Source organism: Lissotriton vulgaris, chromosome 6 (genome assembly GCF_964263255.1).
Source record: "Lissotriton vulgaris chromosome 6, aLisVul1.2, whole genome shotgun sequence".
Lineage (NCBI taxonomy): Eukaryota > Metazoa > Chordata > Amphibia > Caudata > Salamandridae > Lissotriton > Lissotriton vulgaris.
In genome coordinates this window covers 364,275,062-364,295,845 of record NC_141694.1, presented here as the reverse complement: position 1 = coordinate 364,295,845, position 20,784 = coordinate 364,275,062, and the positions used below count along the sequence as shown (strand labels likewise).

The 20,784-nt window shown below is 44.1% G+C and overlaps 1 protein-coding gene across 1 annotated transcript in view; it reads left to right on the top strand.

Moving 5' to 3' along the window:
* TRAPPC12 (trafficking protein particle complex subunit 12) overlaps positions 1-20,784 on the top strand; it is an 856,088-nt gene that overhangs the window by 520,457 nt on the left and 314,847 nt on the right. Inside the window, exon 6 of the mRNA XM_086926387.1 lies at positions 9,185-9,297. Coding sequence (XP_086782513.1) covers positions 9,185-9,297 — 113 coding nt within the window. The remainder of the gene's footprint in view (positions 1-9,184; positions 9,298-20,784) is intronic.

Here is a 20,784-nt window from a genome sequence, read left to right as displayed (position 1 = left end):
GAAGTGAGGGAGAAGCTTCCAGAGGCAGGTCTTTGAAATGCACAGGTGCCATGCCTTCTACACCCTAGCTCCAGACTAACTACAGGGGGCATGCATCCCTTCATGTGGAGACAGGACACAGGCTATTTAAGTGTAACTGGGTCTGGGCCCAACTCCTCCCTCCCATCCTGCCAATGATGGCCCATCTAGGCACACCTAAGCTCACTATAGTGTGTGGCTATCTAGGAAGGATGCACAAAGCTTGATTGTCAACTACACCCAGTGATGTGACCCAGAGACCGGCTGCAGGCTCCAAATGGCCAAGGCCGGAAAATGCCAACTTTCTAAAAGTACAAAACAAGAAGGGGTAGGGCCTACTTACTGTCAGCAAGGCTAGGACACTATAAATGTATCAAACAAAGAAGTGCCAGTGCTGCCTTTACTTGACAAACACTATGATTTCTGTTTGTGGCCACAACATTTAATTATTGTGAAAACAGTAATTAAGTGTTGTGACCACTAACAAACTTTATAAAAGTGGCATTTTCAAAATTGTAATTTAAAATCCGACTTCCCCAAAAGTTAAGATTTTTCAGTACTATTCCAAAAACACCAAACATGATGTGGTGTACTTGTTCCCATTTGGAAATTACAGTTATAAAATGTAATAAGGTAGTGGTGTACTTGTTCCCATTTGGAAATTACAGTTATAAAATGTAATAAGGTAACGCCAATGTGATCCTATGGGAGAGGTAGACCTTTTCACTACCAGGGCATGTAAAACTTAAAAGCACATGTCCAACTTTTTACATGCACTGCATCCTGCCCTCTGGGCTGTCCAGGGCCTATCTTAGGGGTGACTTATATGTAGTAAAAAAGGAAGGTGCGGGCCTGGCAAAAGATGTATTTGTCGAGGTCGAAATGACGTGTAAAATCTGCACACAAAAGCTGCACTGACACGCCTGAGACATGTTTGAAGTGCTACCTATGTGGGTGGCACAATCAGTGCTGCAGGCCCATTAGTAGCATTTACTTGATAGATCCTGGGCAAAGTTAGTGCCAATTTACTAGGAACTTACAAGTAAATTAAATACGACAATCAGGTATAAGTCAATCTTACCACGTTTTAAGGAGAAAGCACAAGCTCTTTAGCACTGGCTGGCAGTGGTTAAGTGCGCAGAGTCCTATAGCCGGCAAAAATAAAGTCAGCCAAACGTGTCTGAAGGCAAAAAGTTAGGAGGAAAACCACATCCAGGGTGCTAGGTTTACCAATCCCGCACATCTCTGCTTGATTATCGCAAATGTCTTACGCAACTTGTTCTTGCTGTTAATGACTGAAGTAAAAAATGTTTTTACATTCCATTCCCTAATATCTACAGAGCTGTTTAGAATATTGCGGAAATGCCTGCTAGTACTACACCAGACCTACTGTTCGTGCAATATTTTGTGGTAATTTTAACATTGTGACTATAATATTCTAGTACTTTTAGCATGCACCTTTTACACACTTGAGAACAGGTTAACAGGACTGGCATGGACACCTGACCCTTTAATGGGCAAGGCATGCATTTAGAAATGGGAAAATGCTCCCATTTTGGCAAAGTGTATGCGAGGATTGTGCACATTGCGACCTGCCTAGTAAATATTCATGAGATAGACTGTTCTTGACATCACTAGTAGGCCGCATGGTTTCACAAATGCTATTAATTGTACCTGTAGTTTGAGGGTGCTGTGTTATGATAAGTGAGAGAAGCCTTTCTTTCGTAAGATGGACTTTTTTATTTCGTACAGGATCCCAGTGGTGCTTCCCATAGGCAAGCCGGTTGCAACTGTCTGCAAAGTAATCTCATGGGTTTTACATCCATAAATATTGTACCTGCAATAATTCTAAGACATTGTAAATCTACAACATGCAGATACAAAATATTGTGGACGTAAAATTCAATTGCATATACAACATATGTTAGTCAAGAACTTTGCTCTATATGTCGAATTTTAAATACCACTCCACTTCAGAGATGCATCGGTAGGTGACGTCGGGAATAAATATATATATATATATATATATATATATATATATATATATATATATATATATATATATATATATATATATATATATATATATATATATATATATATATATATATATATATATATATATATATATATATATATATATATATATATACATATATATAAATCCAAGTAAACGATCTCGAGCCTCCAACCAGTGGCGAACAAAGACCAGCGAATCCCAAAGTAAGGCAAGGTGATTATTTTATTGCATCAATTTTCGAAAAAGCACGCAGCGGACTGACGCATTTCGGGCGGATGCCCTTGATCACAGTGAAATGCAAATTTAAAAGCCTTATTCTTATATGCTGTGGAATACACTATGTGATTAGTGAAAATAGACAACATACTATAGAGTAAACCTGGTTCCCCTAATGGACATTGGAAAGGTCACTTGTAAATGGTGATTACTCTGTATCGGTTCCACTTTGGCAATTATCTATTAACATATTGCTGAATGAATTCAGTAAAACAATGTATAACTGCATGAATGCAATACGAATGTTAAATATAACAGACCCGATAGGTACAGTACATATTGGTCAAAAGACATTGTATAAAAGCAGCATGAATGATATGTGCAAAATATCGCATTACGTAAACAATTGTGCAAAGTGCAAATAGAATGGCATGTGTTAAAAGTAATATTATAAATACTTAAAAACCACATTGAAATATCAAAAATTTCTAAAAACCATTCTTTCCATTGTTGGAATGTGCAAAATGTCGCAATGTAAACCAATTATTAAATACAATGTCTCTTATTTGATCTGAGTACTATCATGAATAACTAAATCCATCTGTATAATAGACCTTGGGGACATATATATATATGTTACTACTTTTAAAAAAATGAGTTTATCATGATCCCTCTAACAAATTGATCAAGCAAAGTACTGCAATACTTTGCTCTCCCTTGCTTAATGTAGAGAAAAGTCCTTCCTTCCACCTAGCTTCTCTCTGAAGACGATGCAATATATAATCAGGGAGAGGCTGGAAACAGGTGCCATACTTAGTGGAGCTGTCTTTACCTCAGCTAAAGGATCTTGTGTTGCATCATCGTTGATAAAATTGCAGATGGTGCGGTTTATGTTCATATAATCACTTGCAGTTACTCCAAAAAGCCTCTTGACTCAAGTATCACAAATACCACAGAAACCTGGCTCCGCGAATGTGCACAGCTCCTAATAGATGGGGACTCTGCTGATGCTGCCAGTGCATAGACAACAAGCATCCATGTACTTTACTTAAAGCATACTGTTTGGCCCTGATGTGAACAACTGCAGCTGGACGCCACTGCCATTAAAACTTTCAGTACAGCTCTGGGGGCAACTCAGGCTTTTGGGAATTCTTTTAGCCAATTACGTTGTTGGCCATATAGTTAAAAATAAAAAGGCCTGGCAATACGTACAGAATCAGGTATGACACGGAAATCCAAAAAGCTGCATGTATGCAAGTCATCTACACAGGAAAAAAAGACATGGGTCACCTTCCATGATTACTTTAGATTTAAGTCTCTTGCTTCTTAGTAAATTTAATCTTGCAGCAGTGCGGGACCTCTATCCTAGATTTTCTAATTCTCATACAGGAGGCTTTTGCACTGAAGGGCTCGAATTCATGGTGTTACAACGCAAACCAATACAACACATGCTTTTACAACACGGTTTTTACATCGCAACTACCATTACCTCGCATGATTTTACAACGCAAACCATTACAACACATTTTTTAAAACTAATATTACAACTCATTTTATCACAACGCATAATACTTTTAGTGCAATAGTACAGTAGGTGTTGGATAGCTTAGGGTTACACATTACTACTCCCACTCCAGTGAGTGCAACATTAGGGAAAGTGTTGGATAGCGTAGGGGTAAAAATTACTTTTCCCCTCTGGTAAGTGAAACAGTAGGGAAAGTGTTGGATAGTGTAGGAGTAAAAATTACTATTCCCAACTACCCCTAAACCCATACCCACCCTAAAACTTAAAATTCTCCATTATTTACCTTATAACACGTTGTGATAACATACGTTGTAATGGCATGCGTTGTAATGGCATGCGATGTACAGGCACTTGCGTTGTAAAAGTTGTGTTGTAAAGGCATTGCGATGTAATGACTGCGTTGTAATGGATTTTTCCCGAAGGGCTCTGAATCAACCAAAGGATAAGCAAAGAATACTCTTTGGGAGGGGGTGGGGGGGGGGGGGGGACTATTCGTTCTTGGTTTGAGATCATTTAGAGGAGTCAGTGGATTCAGTGCCCAATCCAGTTGCTCTTGCTGCCTGTGGTCTTTCAGTGACTGTCCCAAGCCCACCTGACATAATACCTCGCTCAGCTCTTTGCTTTACAAAGCTGGCAGTAATTAAGAAAAGCAGGATGTTACCTCTGCTGCCGGTGCATTGTGTAGGAAATGTAGGAATGTTTTCCAGCTCTCAGTAGAATGCACTGTTGTCTTCTGAGTGCTGTGGTATGCCCAGGTATAGCAGTGTACCTGGCGCGGTAACGCCTTGGTTGGACTGGAACAGAAGATACGCCTGGGCACCAAAATAAAAGTGGTCCCTATTAGCAAATCAGATATCTAAAAAAGCGGCCCATTTACAAATTGTGGCAGTTTTTAACTTTTTAAAATACACTTTGTATATGTGTTTTGCAAGGTATGGGAGACTGCATGCATCTGTCCTTGCCGCAAGCAATGTTTGAAAAAAATCCCACTCACAAATCTATCTGACCAGCTCTTTTAGCTCTGCCAGATTGCCCCATAGGCCAGTCCGACTCTGTGTGGCACTTTAGACGATAAGTTCTTGTTGCCTACTGATCGTGAACTATAGAACTGTTCTCTTTAAAGCAGTGCCATTCACACAGCCCTTCGTTGAATTTCTCAATGCTTTTGTCTGCTTTGCAGTACCAGCTAAGATGCAAGCTGACATCCGATCACATCTGTTGGTCACATTTCTGTATTAACTGCGCAAAAGTCTTGTTAGTCAGAAAAAAAAGCAGCACTCGGTCTCCCTACAGCTGGGCCGGCTTTAGGGCAGTGTGACTGGTGCAGCCGCACTGGGCTCCGATCTGTGGAGGAGGCGCTGACCTCAAGGGGAGCGCTGTGTTTAGCAATAACGTGGAGAGATGAGGGGCACTTTTGCCTGGTGGTAGTGAGAGAATCTGAGGAGACGGTCATGGGCCTGGGGGTGCAAAAAATGATTGTCGCACCGGGTGCCATTAGTGCTAAAGCCGACCCTGGCTTCAAACGTCTATTAATTCTAAACTTTGATGACCGGAATCATTGTCTTCGCCTTCAGTCAGTTGATGAAACGTTGTTGCAATGCGGTTTGTCTAATCTATCACAGTGTTATGTTATGGGGTTTGTACGTAGCGCCTTCCACCGTTTCTAGTGGCACCCTAGCACTAGGTTGATAGTATTGTCTTGGAGACAGGTTCGACAAAAAGGAGAGTGATCCCCAGGGAATTTGTTTGTGTGACCAAAGTCTCAACCCATACCCTAGAATATGCTTTGTTGTCTATTCCTGAGAGGTCAGAATTGATTTGACCTAATGTGCATTTCTTTCATTTTTTGATGTGGTGTGTGTTGCTGCATGGTGATGTGATATGTTGTAATGTAGATTGTGTTTGGGGTTCGTGTGTTATAAAGCTGTGCAATAAGGTGCTGTGTGACAAGTCCAATGTTTTTAAATGTGTGAAGTGTTATGGGAACATGCGACGTGCAGCACTGTGGGTTAGTGCTGAGTGGTGATGAATTTTGTGTGGTCTTATGTTCTGTACTAGTCTTATGTGGTGTGCGGTAGTTTATTGTGCAGCGTAGTGTGGTATGGCATGCTTTTAAATAGTGGTCAGTTTGTGTAGTGCAATACGTTGTTCAATGTTTGGTGTAGGTAGGTGTGCAACACTACTGTGTTATTTTACAGTGCAATGGGTTGTGAGAGAGCGGAATTTTGTTGTGTGGTGAGTTGTGGGAACGTTAAGCTGAAAAAACAGAAGTGGTGTTATCTGCTGCAAATGCTAAGCCGTTCCATTACATCACTAAGGCAAAGATATGATGAATGCTGAGAAAACAAGCATTGGCATAGCCAATAGGTCTCACCTTTGGGACCTTATAAGTGTTTAGCCATGCAACAGTTGATGTTGTTGCACCAAGGATATTGTGCTTCATAGCTAAATACTTATAAGGTCCCAAAGGCGAGACCTATTTGCTATGCCAATGCTTGTTTCTTATACACCGGTGCGCCCTAAGGCAACAGCAAGATTTAACAACTGTGTTAAATATAGATTCAGGACATGCACTATCCTCCTCAAGACTTGTCTTAGATCAAGCCTAAAACAAAAGTAGGAGGCATTAGCGTTGGTCCACGAGATAAAACAAAACTTCTGCATTAAGTGTTCTCCAATGTGACTCTTACTTCATTTTATAAGTGTGTGTGTGGGTGTGTGTATGTCAGAAAAATTGTGTTTGTGTGAGAAAGTGTGTGTGTGTGAGAAAGTGTGAGAGAGTGTGAAAAAGTGTGTGTGTGAGTGTATGAAAAAGTGTGTGTGTGAGAAAGTGTGTGTGTGTGAGAAAGTGTGAGCGAGTGTGAAAAAGTGTGTGTGTGAGAAAGTGTGAAAAAGTGTGTGTGTGTGAATGGGTGTGTGTGTGTGGGAAAAGGGTGTGTGAGAGAGAGAGAGTGTGAAAAAGTATGCGTGCGAGAGTGCGTAAAAGTGTGCGTGCAAGAAAGTGTGCGTGTGCGAGAAAGTGTGCGTGTGCGAGAAAGTGTGCGTGAGAATGCGTGCGAGAGAATGCGTGCGAGAGAGTACGTGCGAGAGTGTGCGTGCAAGAGAGACAGTGTGTGAGAGAGAGACTGTGTGAGAGACAGAGTGTGTGTGTGAGAGCGTGAGAGAGTGTGTTATAGTGTGTGATAGTGTGAGAGTGCCTGTGAGAGTCTGAGTGTGAGAGTCTGAGTGTGTGTGTGTGTGTATGAGCGTGTGTTTGTGTGTGTGAGTGAGTGTGAGTGTCAGTTTGAGAGTGAGAGTGAGTGTGGCTCTAATATCATCTTTCAATATAGGACACAATACAACAATATTCCGCACAGAGTGCGTTGTTAGGAGTCGTCCTTTGCCATGGTAGGCCCAGTTGGTATTTAAACCTCAACAATAGGCAATTTTGAATTAATTTTGATCTGAAGGTTAGTGGGTTTCAACTATATCAATTAATGACATTGGCACGCTTAACTTTTTGTACATCGGTTTTATTTTTACTAAGCATACTTTGCATTTTAGTTACTTTACCATTGTCTCAAACACGCTTAAACCTACACTAGCGAGGGGGCATTTCTCTGGCGCTATGGAGCAGTGTAAGAATGTCTTCTTCAGACCCTCTCCGAATAGCGATCCTCGTTCACAGGCCAATGAGCGGGACACAATAGCTCTAATGTTTCCCTCGCACATACCGTGCCTCTGAACACGGAAGACATGTGCCCTTTATGGCCGCATAACAACGGCGGAATTGATTTTCGCTGGCTCCAACGAGCAACAGTAAAAGCCATTGAAGCATCCCGTCATAAATTAATGCTCAGTGTTATGGACCTTCACACCCTGGGAGTCGTAAAAAAAAAAATTGTCGTATATTGTTGGACAGCAGTTAATAATCTCCTGGTGAGGGCGTGTGTGCGGAATGCTCTTTCTATGATGCCGTCTTCCGCGGTTTGTGGACCGGCCCTTTGAAGAGTGATCACGCGCGCCATATTATAATCATTTTAACTGACTGTGTGTGTTGTGAATGCACTCCAAGGCGCAGAGCACGCGCCGTCGCCAAGGATCAGCAGGCTTACTGAACAGTGCGTGGTCATCTCTGAAGGGCAGGCCTGCCCAGCCTCCGTAGCCAACCAAGAACGCTCATTAATTAAAGCATCAAACGTCCCTTTGAGTCCCAGAAAAGAATGCACACAGTGAATGACCGAGTTCGACCAGCATGGATACCAGGGAAATCACAGACCACCTGGAAGTCCAAGCATCTATTGAAACTCTAGGCCTGTGTTAACATTTTTGTGGAAAAAAGCAAGAAAGTGGTGTAAATCAACAAACACAATTTGAAAAAAAAATTCCAACCGATAACAAACTATAACTTTTATTAACTGATTAATAAACATACAATATAAGCAGCTGACTACGAACAGAAGGAGAACCAAAAGCAGCCCTAAACAAGCATTGGCCGCACGGCCGTGAAAGTGACGCGGCCGCAAAAGTGAAAGTGGCTTCCGCTGACAGTGAAAGATTGCTGGAACCTGGGAGGCCAAGCTGGACAGGTCTCCCAGAATAAACAAGCCCGGTAGTTGTGCACGCGCGCTAAAATAAATTTTTTTTAAAGCGCATTACGGCCTGCTGCAGTATAGAGAGTTGGGGGGGAGTGGAGGCCAGCAGAGTGATGCGATCTGTGGTGGGGGAGGGGGAGGGGGAGGGAATTAAAGCGCAAGCAAGCAAGGCGGAGAGAGGCACCCAAGGCTTAATGAGCCTTGACAGAAATGTGACCGCAAGCTTGAGGCCACCAAAAGCCTCTGGTTGCACTTTCAAAAGCCACTCACTAAATTTCTTGCAGCGCATGCACTGGCTCAGCGAGACCTAAAAATCAGGGTAATAGACTTTGCAAGCCAGAGAGACGCACAGAGCAATTTGAATAGAATCATCAACAGGCAGCTTGCGATTGTTCGTAATTGTTTAATTAACAAGGTACAGGGTCTAACTGGTGCACAGAATAGGCCTGGGCACTGAAATAAAAGTGGCCGTCATTAGTGAATTATGATGCTACAAAAGTAGCTCATGATTGCAAATTGGGGCAGTTTTGAACTTGTAAAGACGCTGTATAAGTATTTTGGAAGGCTGCATGAATTTGAGCTTGCAGCAGCCAATGTTTGTTTTAGTATCTGGAACATTAACAATAAAAAACTGGCCAAACATACCCAAAAAGAGGCCCACAAAAATAAAACTGTCCACGTACTGACATGTCAGACGAGCCCATTGGGTATTGCTGTATAGGCCAGTCCGACCCTGACATAATATATTTACTTACAGTGCCCTCTTTAATGAAAACAATATGCTTTTGATTGGTCTTGAATACTGTTAACGCTGCATGTTATTTATTTCAGGTTCAATGGTGCCGTTTTCCATGCGCATCTTACATGCTGAACTTCCTCAGTACCTTGGAAATCCGCAAGAGTCACTCGACAGACTTCACAGCATGAAAACTATCTGTGAAAAGGTAAATTAATCTGTTTATTTACTTATTTGCAGATGCGTTTGATTGCCATTTAATTGAAATCGAGCGGCATTGCTGGATGTTTGGGGACATCGTCTGCTAATTTGTGCTGTGGGATAAATACATTTTTTTATTTGTACAAAAGGAGTGATGTTGCGTGGACAAAGATGGAACTGGGTGGATTTAGAATGTGAGAACCTATACTGCTGGGGGCAATTGGAACACAGGGCATAGGAAAAAGATGTAAGAGAAAGTGGAATAAATAGGAGGCATTGAGGACATATAGCGTATTAAAAAGGATAACAGCGTGTCAAGATTACAAACTCAAGAAAAGCATCCCTGGGATGGCTTCTAGAAGAGTGAGCACCTTTAAAAAACGAAAAAACAAGTGCTCTATCCACCCTGAGTGTTGGTCTGCACCAGGGTGTGTCAGCGGCCCTATGATGAAGCATGCCACTACATAGTGGGCGAGGGCAGTCTTAAAAAACACCTTTGGGCTTTTCCAAAAGGTTTTGTTTTTTCTTTGGTTTTCTTTGTTTCTTCCCCTTTCATACATATTTCCTACATAAATTTGGGAACGTTAAATCCCCGGCTCTCTTTAATTAGTAGCTGGTTGTTGTCCTTCTCTCTTAGCGAGGTCTACAGACTGAGTAGGAGAAGTAGGTAAGGCTCACTCTCTTGTCCCTCCTTGTTTTGTGTGTGTGTGGCACTGCTTTATCCATAATCCCTGCTGGCCGTGTTGTTGGTGTGTGGTGGTGAGGGCGGGGCTACTATCTACACCCAATATAGCTCAAGGACTCTAACGGTGTGCCCGACGCACATTAAAGGATCCCAGTCTGGTGGGGCACTGCATTCCCCATAATCCCTGCTGTCCGTGTTGCTGGTGGGAGGTGGAGAAGGCGGGGCTACTGTCGACAGTGTGTGACGACTCTACCACCAAGAGCGGCCCATCAGAGTCCGAAGGAGACTGGGCTGGGCAACCCCTCTTGGTTTTTCCTCCTGGAAGGTACTTTTGGCTTCTTTCTTTGTGCTTGTTAGTAGTTTTGAGAGCAACCGTGGCAATCTAACTCTGCTCACTGTGGCCACTCATAACCATCAAAATGGTGAGAAGGAAATCTACTGGTGCCCTACCAGCATCCATTCCGGCTATGAAGTGTACTTCTATTGACAGGATGCTGAAAGGACCATAGCGTTATTAACGCATAAATTTCAGTAACAGAATGAAGACTTTCTCTGAGCTCGGGCACAGTTATGACCCCAGCTGCGTATATGTTGTCTCCCGGTCCTACTTCTGGCCCCTTTCCTAATATTGCATCTTCGGCTACATTTATATCTCGAATGCAGCCCTTACTGATATTGTTAATCGTTAAATGACAGTCTAAAATAAGAGGATACGCACATCAAAATGATAGAGGCCAGCACCCAAGAATGTCAACTTGTGACTCTGCGACCAACCTTCTTTCACCCCCTACTATGGTGGAGGTTGTGGGTGTTTCAACATCCAGTTCCCTTAGCACCTTGCGCTTCAAGGCGGATTGGTACATTGAATTTAACCCTCTTCTATTTATTTATAAAGTTTCATATAGTGCAAACATTATCCCGAAGGATATCAGAGTTCTTTACAATTTGAGGGAAAGGAAGGTAACAGTTGCAGTACAGGCATCAAAAGGAATACCAATCCAAACAAATCAAATATGCATAACAAACAGCAAGGTTACAATTGAAAGGGGAAGACAAAGGGTACGGTAATGGTAATAACTGGTACACAGTGAACTGGGAGGGGAGCTTGTGATTAGTAGAGAAGAATAACACCCAGCTCAGGACTTAGGGTGTAAGTCCAAAGCAATAGAGCTCTTAATCTGAGACCCTTTCAAGGTAAGAACTTGTTTATGAGGAATCTTACTTCCAATTTGCTTCGAATTTCCGTCGGGAGAGAGTTCCAGATCTTCGGTGCAGAACTGGAGAAAGCTCGGGGACATGTTCTCTTTTTGCGAAAGATCTGTGGTTTCAGGAGGAAAAAGTTAGCACTCATAGAAGGTCTACCCCCTCTGGATAAATCTAGCTTTTGCGCTAGATAACTGGAGGTTGTGAAATGGAGGGCTTTGTGAGACAGACATGCAATCTTTAGCTGAATTCTTGCTTCATAGGGCAACCAATTTAGAGATTTTAAGACTGGAGGGATGTGCTCATTTCTTTTGATTCCCGCAGCATTCAGTGAAGGCCTTAGAGGGGCCAAGGTATAGTTGGCGAGGCCACAGAGCGTAGCACTGCCATAGTCTAGCCTCTGCAAAACAAGCGCTTGGACCACTTTCTTGAAGCATCTTGTGGGAGGTAAAGGTTTGAGATTTCTGAGTATCCTCATTAGGTTATTAGCTCCCTTGCACACATTGCTGATACGCTTCTTCATGTTCAGATGCTTGTCCAGGTTGATTCTGAGAGAATTGGCTGAGTCAATAATGAGGGGGGAGCAGTTGAAGGCAGTGAGATGGTTCATCCAAAGGTCTAACCTGGGGATGTGATTTGGGGGAGAAATGAGAAGGAATTCTGTTTTAGAGGTGTTGAGCCAATTGTGGTTCTCAGTTAACCAGTTTTGAGTATTTATTAGGGTAGTGTTCACTGAGGTTATTCGGGGAGGAGATTTTCAGATAAAGTTGCGTATCATCCGCATACACATGGAAGAGAATGTCAGCGGAAATTAGTGCATTCTCTAAAGGTTCCAAGAACAAATTGAAGAGTATAGGAGATAAGGCGGGCCCTTGGCGGACCCCCATGGATACTGGTGATGGCTGGGAGAGAGAGTGGTTGGCCTTAACTCTTTGGGATCTGTGGTGGATGAAGGATGAGAACCATTGTAGCACAGAACCAGACAGGCCCATCCTGTGCTCCTATGCTCCAAAATAGATAGGTTGTCGTGATTAACAGTGTCAAACGCAGAGGAAAGGTCAAAAAGGGTAAGGAGGCAAGATTCATTTTGGTCAAGCATTTTTTAAAATGTCATCCATAACGTGAATGAGAGCCGAATGGGTGCTGTGCCCACTCCGAAAGCCAGATTGGTATTTTTCCAGGAGATGGAAAGTCTCGATGTGGGCACAGAGTTGAGATTGAATAAGAGTTTGGCTAGAGTGGGGATGTTAGAAATAGGGCGGAAGTTGTTATGGTGTGTACTATCTGCAGTAGCCTTTTTTAAGATAGGTGTTACCTTAGCAGCTTTTAGCCAATCCGGGATCGTAGCATGTGACAGAGACGCATTGACCATCTTTGTCCATATGGGGGTGACTACAGCCTTGATTTCTTTGAAGATGAAAGGTGGTAACCGGTCGCTAAAATGATTGGGTGGGTTGATACTCTGAAGAATCTTGTTAGTGTCTCTTTCACTGAGGGAAGTGAAGGTGCCCCATGATGCATTGTTCTTGGTGCTCAGGCTAGTCGGTTCGATCTTCTCTGATAGGGCCGGGGGGAGGCGCAGACCCACTAGATAGCAATAGAGACTTCCTGGAGTCCAGATCAAAATTGATGAGTCTAGATTTCTCAGTAAAGAAGGAAGCCAGGTCATCGCATTATGGTGGGCTGACTCCAGAGACCGAGCGGTTTGGTGTTTCCACCGATTGTTGTTTCACAGCTCGAAACGTTTCTTGGGGCGATTACCAGCTTGATTAAGTTGGGATCTGAATTAGTCGGCCTTAGCTATCTTGATTTGTTTGTTATAGGAGCTCCTTACCAATCTAAGGATTATTAGCTGTTCCGAGGATGGTTTCGATCTCCAGGATTGTTCAATTGCCCTAAGGTTGCGGCGTTCTGGGTTTAAGTTGTCGTTGAACCTTGGTTTGGATATTTTTGGTGAGGCATTTTTTTATTGGAGTGGAGCAATGGAATCCATGATGCTAGAGATAGTAGAGTTGTAGAAGTCAGTGAGAGTATGTACCTCAGACATTTCAACTTGTGGAGAGAGGGCACATTTACAGTGGGTTGCTAGATCAGCTGTATTGATATCTCTGAGGTCCCTTTTCCAAATCTTCGATTATGTTGGTTGAGCCTTCCTCAGATAGACCTCCATTTTGATGAAAAAGAAGATGCTGTGATGATCGGGCCAATCGCAAGGAGTAATGGTGTCCAGTGTGATGGTGTGATCTTTAGTGATGATGAGGTCCAGAATTTCTCCTTTATCATGGGTTGGCCGATCACGGTCTTGAATCTGTCCATGATCACTTAAGAAGGATTTGAGGCATGTTACAGCTTGGTCATTGAGGTTGGACCAGTGGAGGTTGAAATAACAGAGGAAGATTTGGTCCGTAGCGGAATCAACATTGCCAGAGATGATTTCCATCAATTGTTCAAAGAAGGAGAGGTTGTCCCCAGGGGGGTGATAAAATGTGTGTAGTTTGCATACCGGAAGGTTGTGACTAGAGATATTGAGACAAAGGTATTCGCATGAGGATGGCATAGAGGACTCCAAGTGGGAGACCGATCGTATGCTCTGATGTATACAAGCTAGGCCACCGCCTGTCTTCAAAACTCTGTCTAGACAGATTATGTTATGTTATGTTATGTTATGTTATTTGTACACTTCTATAGCGCACGGCCACTCCACTGGAGTATCCCGGCGCTTTGACGAAGACTCCCAACCGAAGATGGGGAAAAAAAACATAACACCAAAAGGGCATACAAACATAAAAACAGCATCAAAAAATTACGGAAGAGCCCGTAATTATGTCATGGGTAGGAGGCACTAATAGGTCTAGGATGGGAGTGGAAGTGGGGTTGAGCCAAGTTTCAATGAGGAGGATGATGTCTATCTCCTTCTGTTGGATGAGGTTGAATATGTCAGAGGTGTGTTTGCTGGTTGACCTGCAGTTGAGTAGTACACATGTGTATGAGGGGGAGGAGTCTGTATGATGTTCGCTCTCATATGGTTGTCATTATTTATGCTTCTAAGGTTGTGAGAGGGTTCTCTGTACGGGTTAGCGTGAATAGCTTGAATTTGCCCCGGAGTAATCTTGTTGGTGTCTAAGATAAGCGAATAGTAATTAAGTAGGTCCTCGATATCGTTAGACACGAGATAAGCCTTCGCTCTTCTGGGGCGAGAGGAACCGTTATGTAGGGGTTTAGTTTTAGAGATAGAAAGGGGGGGACTGACCACAGTGAGTTTTTTCACTAGTAGGGGCTCTGGGCAAATGTGCAAGGGAGAGGAGGGAACTGATCAGGAGGAGCTGTTCAATTGAAAGGTCTTTCAAATCATGTAGTTCGACAGGGAGAAGGTGCAGCTGAAGAGATATATCGTCCAGGCGCGCCACCAGGTCTGAATGCTGTGGGAGGGGTGAAGGTTGTGTGGGGAATTCTGGCGGAGAGGATGGGTCTTGACGTGTACCAGAGAGGTCTACAGCAGAATTTTGAGGTTCCAGAGGGGGGAGTTGGTCATCAAAGACTTGCGGTGTTCCATGATGTATGGATAGAGGGGTTGGTACAAGTAGGAGGGCCAGTGCCCTGTGAGTCCGGGACGGTCAAGTAAGGATTGAGTGGGTTTAGCGGAACATGGTCCGTGGAGGGCAGTTGCCAGGACTCCAACCTAGCAGGTGGCGTAGAAAGAGGGATGCGAGACGGGGGAACATTCGATAAGTGCAATGGCGATAGAGTGAGAGGGGAACTCACTGCTCGAGAATCAGCCTGGAATGGCCTGGAGAATGGTGAGAAGAGCGAACCAGTAGGCTCGCCCGCGACTCGGAGGTCTAGTGAATTGGGTCAGTCTGACAGAGAGTTGAGCGGTTCCGAGAACCTCAAATGGGGGTGAATTATTTAGGGAGAGTGTGGGCCTCCCAACTGTGGAGGGGAGGATGGTTAAGTCCAAAGTGGTGATAGGGTGTGGATAGGGGTCATTGGATTTAGCCGAGTCCGCCTTCTTGAGTGTAGGGAAGATGTGGGCCATCATGGCTAGATTGGCATTAGAGGTTTGCATAAGGATGATACCATTGTCTATAGGCCGAACTTCCCACCCTGATGCACAGCTTAGATGCTATTGAGTCACAGCTCATGTCTTTTCCTCCTTGTTCGCCCCAAACTCCAAATACTATAAAAGTGACCCCCCTGGTTGCCCATCCTATGGGCCAGATGTACAAAGCTTCCTGTTTGCATTTCTTAAGTAGCAACTTCGTAGGACTTGTTATTTAAGGAATGCAAAAGGATATGTATTAAATTTGCGATTCCCTAATAGCGATTTCTACAAAGTAGGAATCGCTATTCGAGAATCCCATTGCATTCCCGCCTATGGACAAAATAGGAAATGGTTTGCATTTCCTAAATTGTGATTTCCTAATAGGAAATCACATTTAAAAAAATGCAAAGCTGAGCCTGCCTCTGGGCTTAAGGCCCCCTGGAGGCACCCCAAATTTCCTAGTTCACATGTAAGTGCACATATGGCCTCGAGGCATATGTGCGCTTTATGTCACAATAAAAAATGCATTTTTTAATTTTGCACATGTTTAACATCGACTTCAAGTCGTGGTAATAGCATTGCCTAAAGGCCTGATTCGCATTTAGGAAATGCTACATACATGGGCTTTAGAAATCGCAAATAGGCTATCCCTATTTGCGATTCCTAAATTGCAGTCGCAATTTGCGATTTCTCCCAAGTAGAAATCGCAAATTACGACCGGTTTCGGCCCTTTGTACATCTGAAAAGGCCATTAAGCATTTCTTAATGGCCGGGAATAGCGATTCGGCTCCCTAAGAAATGCTAAATGGCTTCGTACATCTGGGCCTTTATCGGTCAGCCAGTACAACGCCCACAGTGGGGACACCTCGGAAGAGCCTAGGTGGGTTCCATTGAGTATGAGTTGTTCTAGCTTTATGCCTCAAGTGTCTGGGCCTGTTTTGACCTCCGGGGGTTCCACAGCTTCCCATGAGAGAAGACTTACTTATTCCAAGTGAAATACACTTATTAGTAAACTTCAGTTTGGCTGGACACAAGACAAGGGGGACTATCCTTAACTCTAGTCTGTCATTTATTAACGTTCCTTCTGCAGCATGCCCTATTTGGTGGTCCTGATTAAAATCTCCCCCTACAGAAGGACCAGGTGGCGTCTCACAAGGAATTATTTAACTAGGTCTTAGACTGGCTTGTTCGCCACACAGGTTTTCCGTTTTCCTTCGCGGATGAGTTTGCGGAATTGGATGGATAGGTCCCGACCTGATCGACACTCAGGCTGACTGTGTCACTGCTAATTGTAGGTCTGTTGTTTGCGAATATGAGTAGAGATGCTGCTAGGGTCTCCATCACCTTAGGACTTCTTGTATTTTCTATAAACCGCTCCCCTGTTATCATGTAATCAGCAGGCACCCAAGCTTCACGAAAGAGAAACAAGCAGACAGATGGAGCCTGTCACAGATGGAGCCCCAGCTTCACTGCAGCATGGATCATTTACCCTCCCCCCACCATTCAGTGGATCAGTTTGTATGCCTATTGCACACCGTTTTAAAAAACCTATCCGATATTGATTGACTTCCAGTAGCCCACGCTGTCCCTCCCTAAAATAATTATTACAAGGGGTTAAACTTTCTGGCGAAGGGTAGCAGCTCAGAGATTACTTGTGCTAACTACTTTTTTCCCTTTTGAGCTGTAACATTGCTGGACTCAAGAACAAGATTTTTATCCCAGACTGGCTTAATTTTATTGCTAAACTTGATATCATTGTTTTACAGGAAACATGGGTTACTTCCTCTATTTCCTGTACCTGTTTTTCTTCTTGTTCTGCAATACCCTCGTTACGTGGCCGAGCTAAGGGTGGTCATTCCATCTGACTTCAATTGAACTTTAATGTAGAGGTGTCGATATTAGCCTCAGGAAGCTCTGCCTTTCAAGCCTTGCTCAATAAAGTTAACTTGAGTTTTTCTATTTTTACTTGTTTAACTTTCACAATAAGGATTTCAGTAATCCTGTGTGCTTTTTTATATTAAGAAGCTGTTCTGATTTCTAACCAGTTTGAAGTCTGTACCGATAGGGGCCATATCCCAACCAAATTGTCTTCTGTGGGAACTATTTATTTTATTTTCTTGAGTTTTATATAGCGCTAGCTAGACTCGAAGGTATCAGAGCGCTTTACATGAGGAGAGTTACATAGGTTACAAGTTACACATTATAACAGAAGGTACATTAGTTATAAGTTACATCTGTTGGTTCATAGCGTATACTAAACTAGTGGTAAACCACTTATTTTCTGAGGACGACTCCTTGCCATCCTCCACACAAGTCCTCGTGTGCCAAGGATGGCTCTGTGCCGTCCTCGCACCAGAGTCAGGAAATCCTTCTGGTGCTCGCTCTAGAAGGATTTCCTTTTACTTATTTTAGCCTCAGGAGCTGGGGAAGAGCTTCCCCAACAGCCTGAATTATTTTTTTCTCCAGTGTAATGATGATCGGCTCACATGGTGCGCTGACGTAATTAAATTGAAAGGGGGAACACCAGTAGCGTACCTGACTTTCTGCCAACGGGCAGTGCCGTGAGGGAAACGGCGGAAGGCACAACACGCTGGGAGGCTGCAGGAGGCGTCCTAGGACAGCGGACCACACTCCCCAGCAACCTCCTGGGCGGCAGCGCGCCCGTGACGCGTGAAGAGCGCCCGGAGGCGCCAGTAAAAGCCTGACCCCCCGGGAGCCCAGAGGGGGAACACCAGTAGCGTACCTGACTTTCTGCCAACGGGCAGTGCCGTGAGGGAAAAGGCGGAAGGCGCAACACGCCGGGAGGCTGCAGGAGGCGTCCTAGGACAGCGGACCACACTCCCCAGCAACCTCCTGGGCGGCAGCGCGCCCGTGACGCGTGAAGAGCGCCCGGAGGCGCCAGTAAAAGCCTGACCCCCCGGGAGCTCAGAGGGGGAACACCAGTAGCGTACCTGACTTTCTGCCAACGGGCAGTGCCGTGAGGGAAACGGCGGAAGGCACAACACGCCGGGAGGCTGCAGGAGGCGTCCTAGGACAGCGGACCACACTCCCCAGCAACCTCCTGGGCGGCAGCGCGCCCGTGACGCGTGAAGAGCGCCCGGAGGCGCCAGTAAAAGCCTGACACCCCCTCTCGCCCTGCGAGACGCGCGCGGGAGCGCCCAGGGCTAAGCCCGGGCAAAGGGCGGGCCCTCTGTGGCCCTCAGTGGACAGCAGTGGTCGAGCGGGCCTCCCCCCTTGTCTTGCTTCACTTTATTTCGTGAGTACCATTTTAATTTAATTAGTTTTTAACTTGTTTTCTTGCTCACACGACCCCCACTACCATTGGTATAATGCCGCCTAAGGAAAGTAAAGGGAAGAGTGACACTGTTGCTTTTACGGGAGCTATGGACCAATTTATTAAACGAATGAACTGTGTGGTGGACGAAAGCATAAATATCATGGAAAGTGTTTCGCAGGAATTGGATATTGCGAGAAGATCTTCTCTTGGCCCATTGGCACATGTTCAAACACCTATCTCTAAAGACAGAACTGAAATAGTAGGAAAGTCTATTGGTTCCCAGAGCAATGGAACTAATGTGGACATAATTTCTAATAATGATATACTGAATGACTCAGAGGGTAGTTCTCTAACTGTCTCCGAATCTATTTTACAATCACCTAATAATTTACCTAATGTTCGTGCTGCACCGGTACCTGTTGAGCAAGCTAAAGTATATAATACCAGGCAGCAGAAAGGGGTGAACGCAGGGGCTATTCCAAAAAACAAACAAGGGCCTACAACTAATATTAGTGGTAAGAGAAAGAAGGGTCCTAAGCATCCTGTGTCACCTAATACTAGCCTGGAAGGGGCTGCTGGTAGAAACAAGGATATTTATTTATTTATTTATTTGGTGATTTATAAAGCGCCTGGTGACCCGGAGGCATCCCCGCGCTATGAGGGTTTGTATATCCAGCAGGGACGGAAGAGGGGGAAGGCATTACTTGGGGAATAGGAGAGTTTTCAGTTTTTTTCTGAACCCTAAGTAGTTGGGTTCCAGTCTGAGGGCACGCGGGAGAGAGTTCCAACCCGTGGAGGCTTTAACAGAGAATCGTCGACCTCCCGTGCGAGCCTTTTTGAATTTGGGGATGTTAGCTAGATGTTCGTTCGATATAACAGGGATTGGCGCAGTAGGGGGGGATTCTGCTTCTACTGTTATACTTGAAGCACTACGACATTTGCTCCACCCATTAGAGGAGAGACTGAATAAAATAGAGGTATTTTTAAAGCGCATAGAAAGGGACATAAAGGAGAGAATAGATATCCAACAGAGTAATTCTAGTATTAACCCGCAATTAACATTGACAAAGCTATTCCTGTAAAAACCTCAGATGTTATACTTGCGCAAAAGGAAAAAGTAGCACCCAAACTAAATGTGGGGGACCCTACGACACCTAGAGATGCACCCAACAACCAATCGCAAAAACAAAGTACACCGAACATAACAGGTAGTAAGGGGGTAACAAAAGTAAATAGACCAAGTAAAGATCAGGTAAAGGATGTACTCAATCTTCCCCCGGAGGCTTGCCCATTTGTGGCAATCTTGACTGGAGTTCCAGAGCTAGATGAACAGGAGTTGGAAAGCACATCCTACCTCTGGAAAAGGGTGTCTCAATGGCTAAATAGCAATAGGCCGTTACCCCCCGGCCTGAGGGGCAATATCCTGAGTATTCGGCGAGTACCATGGGTGGGCTACTTGACGAAAGACATACAAGGGGATAGCATAGTTATCAATTTTGACAACCCAAGAATCGTTAACTATATCTGTAATTGGAAGTACCCTAATCCAGACCCAGCCACCACCATACATCCATTTAAATTAACATATTTTCATCCACCCGGTCACTTTCATTTTAGAACTGATGGGTGGACTACGGTAAGACACCGTGGCAGGAGAAACCAAGGAGGAGGTTGGTTAGGACAAATCCATCACCCCCATAATTTCTTCTCCTACAATCGATTTGATTGCCTCGAGTCAGTTGATTGACTACAGGTACTACCACTGACTACTAGACCAGTGGAATCTTCATTAAATTATGTAATCCCCAAACCTAATGTTATACCTCCTAAGGAGAGTGGGGAGGTGAATATACTACTTAATCACCAGGAGATTGGCTGTGAAAAATCTTGTAATACTAACATTACGGCAGGGTATGACCATGAAGTACACACAAGACCTCGTGACCCAAAGGAAGGAGATAGTGATAACAGTGAGTTATCTGTGGATAGGTACGCAAATATCTGTACTACTATTGATAATAATCTACCTCCCACTGTTAAATCTAGTACCCATTGTCTAAAAGAGAGACCCTCATTGTTAACATTAGTTTCTTGGAATGTCGCTGGAGTTGGTGTAAAAATGTGTGATCCCGACTGGAATAGCTATATTAACTCATTTGATATCTGTGTGCTACAGGAAACATGGGCCACGGACCAGGTCCATAGAATAGGATATAGAACCTACCAAGTGGCGGCCGTCCCTTCAGTAAGAGGGCGAGCCTCGGGAGGGTTGGTAATATGGATCAGT